The sequence below is a fragment of the Lactuca saligna genome, chromosome 2 (genome assembly GCF_052625555.1).
Source record: "Lactuca saligna cultivar CGN05327 chromosome 2, ASM5262555v1, whole genome shotgun sequence".
In the NCBI taxonomy this organism is placed as follows: domain Eukaryota; kingdom Viridiplantae; phylum Streptophyta; class Magnoliopsida; order Asterales; family Asteraceae; genus Lactuca; species Lactuca saligna.
The window spans coordinates 146,938,535-146,943,809 of record NC_136418.1 but is presented as its reverse complement, the minus strand read 5'-3'; the positions used below and the strand labels follow the sequence as shown (position 1 = coordinate 146,943,809).

The 5,275-nt window shown below is 31.4% G+C and overlaps 1 protein-coding gene across 1 annotated transcript; it reads right to left on the bottom strand.

Moving 5' to 3' along the window:
- Window positions 1–1,483: 1,483 nt before the first annotated feature.
- Window positions 1,484–3,730, bottom strand: LOC145029194 (BTB/POZ and TAZ domain-containing protein 4-like). Its single transcript, XM_078977795.1, has 6 exons — window positions 3,519–3,730; window positions 2,924–3,222; window positions 2,722–2,843; window positions 2,334–2,640; window positions 1,940–2,253; window positions 1,484–1,849 (listed from the first exon to the last, which is right to left on the bottom strand). The coding sequence occupies exons 2-6, from the start codon at window positions 3,188–3,190 to the stop codon at window positions 1,714–1,716; spliced, it is 1,146 nt and encodes a 381-aa protein (XP_078833921.1). The 5' UTR covers window positions 3,191–3,222; window positions 3,519–3,730; the 3' UTR covers window positions 1,484–1,713.
- Between the last annotated feature and the right edge of the window lie 1,545 nt (window positions 3,731–5,275).

Genomic DNA, 5,275 nt, shown 5'->3' with positions numbered 1-5,275 from the left:
TATGTATTTTGCAATTATTTTGATAAGTTCAAAATTTTTCTACAACAATTTATGAACCAACATTTGTGTTTGTTCAATTTCTCATGATTAATTTTTTGTTAGTGATAAGATTATAACTTGAAAGTTATTTATTGGAATAGAAGTGAAAATATTATAAAATTATAATTTGAAAGTTATTTATTGAAATAGTAGTGAAAATATTGTAAAATTGACTAAAATGTTTGTCAAATAATTTCTCGAAAGTTCAACTTAAATTTTGTCATTTTAATAAAATTCTAAGCCACTTATCATTTTATATTGATAAAAACCAAATAAATAGATTTATCTAAAACAATATATATATATATATATATATATATATATATATATATATATATATATATATATATATATATATATATATATATATAAAAGAAAAAAAAATATTATGTTTTAATCATAAATCATATTTTAAATGTTTATCTTTTAAACCTTTTAAAAAGAATAAGAGAAATTTAGCAAGACATAAATCATTTAAATATTCAAAACCCTCGTTTACAGTAATCACCAAGAAAAGTAATAATTTTTTAACCGTTTTCATCGAGATGAAACACTCCTCCCCCCTCCCCCCCCCCCCCCCCACACACACACACACACACACACACTTTCTATCTGTCGTCCGTAAAATATCCGTTGTCCGTCAAAAGGGAAACAATTCATAAAACCAAACTATATGAAACTTTCCAAATAGAACGTTCACAACAAAACATTAACTTTGTTTGTATGTGTATTTTTAATGTATTTTATGTATGTATGTGTTTTTGTATGAGCTTTTGTAAGTATGTGTATTTTGTATGTGTATTATGTATATGTATATGTTTTTGTATGTATATATGTATTTTGCATGTGTATTATACTATTTTATATGTATATGTGTATTTGTATGTATAGAAATACATATAAATAGCAACGCCATCTTTAGTAGTGACAGAGAGCATTAGTTGCAACGCTCCTTTAGTGGCGACCAATGGAGCATTAGCGAGAACCAACAACGGTGACCCTTTGGTGGCCACATGTCACCGCAAATACCTTTAGTGGCGACGTCTCTCGCCACTAAAGATCAATATTCTTGTAGTGTGCAATTTGCATGAGAAATGAGCCAATAAGTAAAATTTATCCTAAAAACCAATATTGGGTAGCCTACGAATCCTTTTATCACCAAAATCTCTTTTACTATATATATATATATATATATATATATATATATATATATATATATAAAGTTCAATACATATCGATTGAAGACAAACAGACAAAAATTTAATGAAATGATATATGAACGACATTTTGGATGTGCAACTCTAGCCACCCACCACTCATATAATATGTCTTTCCTTCACCAACATAGCAGTATGCCAATATTTCCTAGTCTTCTTTTGCAATTTACATTGAAGAATATTAGTGGGCGAGTTTGTTGCGAACTTTAAACATCATCGATCAAATGCATATATATTTCACACAAAAGCATATACAAATTTCCAAAGTTCCCATATTATAGAAGATTTTAGACTTCTAACATTCTTAATATTCTTCTCATCCTAAATATTTTTATGTTGATTCATGAAAGATTTCGATGTACAATCCAAACAAGAACAATCGTAACCTTTAATCTTTGTTCTTGTATACGATTATATGTACAAAACGACAACTATTTTGAACTTTATGAATATTATTTCACGCCAACTTGAAATGCGGACCTCCTGTAATACTCTTTGTCCTCAAAATTTTCCCCACCAGTATTTTCCACTTCATCTCCTCCTTCCTCTTTCTTTTCTTCTTCATTTCTTTCGCAATCTTCTGCTTATTTTTCCTGCATTCATTCCCAAAATCTCACAATTTAGTTATCAACAGTAATCACAATGGGTTCTCACCTTCTAGTGTCATATTTTTTTACACGTACCTACATAAAGGAACCTTACAACCTTCAGAATCAGCACATATACGAGCATGTAACTCCAAAATCTGCCACATTCGTTTGCAATGACCACATCCACCAGAAACTCTCAATTTACATCCAGCAAAATGGCGAAGAAGAGATTCAAGCACTTTGCAAGCTGCATACGTACAAGGCTCTTGATCTTCTTTCAATGCTTTATTCTGTGGGCCTATTGTCCTACACCCATCTTTACATATATGAACTAGTGCTTCCATCGCTTCATATAGTTGTAGATAAACCTTCCTTTCTTTCATCTTTCTCACCTTCCGTTTTCGTCTCTGTAAATCCAACTCGATTATATATATCAGAAAGATGGAATATAAAAGTGACACAAATCAAACAGGATGTTTATGCTTACACGATCTTCAATCCTGATGAATTCGAGAAGTTTCTTTTCAAGTTTTGGATGACTAGTTCTCATGGCTTTCCATCCTGGAGAAGATGATGCTGGTTTGAAGTTATTTAGAACAAATCGATGGCAGATTAGACTAACCCTAGGAGCATCACATAACATTGATAGCTGAAACACATCGATTACATTCTCCACATTCAGAAATTCGTGTTCAATATGAGACTCGCACTCTCGTTTCAATTGAGGTACTACAAAAGCATGTGAAAGGACCAGTAGAGAGAGTATGTGTTTCTCCATTTGTGATGCTTCATAGCTACATTCAAATACAACCCATTAACACAAGCCTTCGAAGGGATTGCTACTTGTTAATTGCTATTTGCTATTTGCTACATACCATGAAGTGTAAAAGAATCGGATGAAGGTACGAACAGCCTCTGGTGGAACCCCATGAATTGAGATCCGATGTCTGTTTTTGGATTTCGTAAACATGCTTCTGAAAATAGGAGATGTGAAACCCTAGAAACATGGATTCATTTGAGATTGATTATGATTGTTGAACTTTAAATTAACAAAATTTGTATAATGATTGAACCTACAAGAATATTGGCATGAGCATAGATGATTATGTCATTATCTATATAGATCTTGACATCTGCTCTGTAAGCTTCGTCAAAGAGACCACTCCATGATTCATTTTTGGGTGAAGAGACGCAACAATCTCTTCGAATCCATGATGACCTATTTTTGCTCGTTATGCAGCCCTTCGGAAGATTGATGGACGTTGTTGATGAACCAGGTAATGGAGGAGGCACCGGTTCGATTTTCCTGCCATTTAGCGTAACTTCGTCGTTGCTGTTATCCATAAATGGTTCTCAACTGATTTGAAGCTTTCCCCCTAACAATTCATATTTTATGCATTCCACATTAACATATATAATAATATAGATCAAACAACATATGAAGATGAAATGGAATGTAGGCACATATTAAAACATAAGATCACACAGTCGCAATGACAAATGATTGAACGTTAAATTGGATTTCCTAATATGAATCACGGATCTCCGTCGACTAATAAACGTCGATTGCAATTTAAAAATTTGGATTTGCGTTGGTAGAAGACGTGAGCTAATAATCGTGAGGTTGCCAAATAGATATAAAAAAAAAATAAAAAAAAAACATGATCGTTACCTGTAACCGAGATGTTGGAAAACAATGGTGGAATTGTATGTATTTTGGCTATAAGCACAAAATGTACAAATAAAAACCAATATCAATGTCTCAACCACTTCCGCCGTGATCCACCACCAATCGCCAATAATGGACGGATTGGTGGTTGGATTCCTAGCTTGTGTCAGGAACGGAAGAAGGGGAAGAGATAGAAAGACGAAAAGATTTATAGAATGAAATTTGCTTCAAATATAAATGATAAATTACAAAAATAGTCCGTACATTATTGCTTAGTGATATTTTGGGTAACTTGACCCATGGAAGAAATTTAAAGGGAATAGGTCAACCAAACCAAGAAATAAAGACTCAATTTCATTTATTTATGTTTTATTTTTAATTTGTATTTGTTTTTACTTTTATTTTTTGTTGTTTATTTATTTTTATGTGCTTTTTAGGATAATAGCTAATGGCTATGGACATTCAATTTTATACATCACATCATTATTTTTCTTTTCTTTTTCATTAATTCCCTAACCATGAAAATGAACTTCTCTAGCTATCCTATCTACAATACATTATATAACTAGGATAAGGTACATATAAAAATAATAATAAGAGAGTAGCTCCAGGAAACAGCTATTACACAACTCTTTTACTAACTTCCCAAAACACCCGAGATGGTGTTCCTTTTGGGAATTAGACACATGAAGCCTTTCATGTCTTTTTCCTGCTCGATATCCTCTACGTTAAGGTGGTCTTTTGTTTACACAATGTTTCTGAACTAATTGAAATTTGTTAAAAAATTAGAATTTGTTAGGAATTGAAATTCAATTGGCAATAAACGGAATTGGAATCCAATTTTATATTTTGTTTGGTGCATAAACATATCAGAAGAATTGGATTTAAATAATATTAAATTACTAAAGTGCTCTTTTTGTTTACATCATAACAAACATAATATATATAAAAATGGTTGGTCCATTTTTTATTAAATATCCCAAAATGTTCAAGACGAAGAAGAAGAAAAGAACCATTATCGTTATATATATATATATATATATATATATATATATATATATATATATATATATATATATATATATATATATATATATATATATATACCTCGAAAAAAATTGAGCCCTATATAGCTCCCCACCCCTTCCTCAACACCCATGTATATTAAAATCTACAAAGTTATGAATAGTTTTCATTATTTTAGTCATCTATTTTATTAAAGAGATTAGGGCTGATAATTCTCAACACGACCCGCAACACGACATGAAATAAATGGGTTTGGGTTGAGTTTTTCAACCCGCCAACCCGTTTATTAAACGGGTCATATATGGGTTTCTCAAAAATAAACGGGTTGACCCGCCAATCCGTTTATATTCTCAATAAAAAAAATAATTTTATTTTTAAATGTATTTATATATCAAGTGTTAATATTTAATAAGTATTATATAATATATACCATTTATTCATAGACCATTTGACTATTTTGACATTTTGACTCGTGGTGGATGGTCTAAGATCGTAAGTCGTAACCTCTAAAGCTAAGTCTGTAACATGTTTCTATAAATGTTTTTAATTTTCATTTGGATGTTTAAGACTTAAATGTCTAAAATTTGGACCCACGAACCCAAATCTGACCCACGAATCCGTCAACCCGTGAACCTGTATAAATAAATGGGTTGGCGGGTCATATATGGGTTTATGTTCCAAACCCGCCAACCCGTTACCTGTATATTTAAATGGGTCGTTTTTGGGTTGGCATA

Excerpts from the sequence above, each read along its gene's own strand:
- LOC145029194 (XM_078977795.1), bottom strand. The coding sequence starts at position 3,190 with ATGGATAACAGCAACGACGAAGTTACGCTAAATGGCAGGAAAATCGAA. Across the intron at positions 2,254-2,333 it reads TCATCAGGATTGAAGATCGT|AGACGAAAACGGAAGGTGAG; the intron begins GTAAGCATAAAC and ends TTGGATTTACAG. Across the intron at positions 1,850-1,939 it reads TGTAAGGTTCCTTTATGTAG|GAAAAATAAGCAGAAGATTG; the intron begins GTACGTGTAAAA and ends GAATGAATGCAG.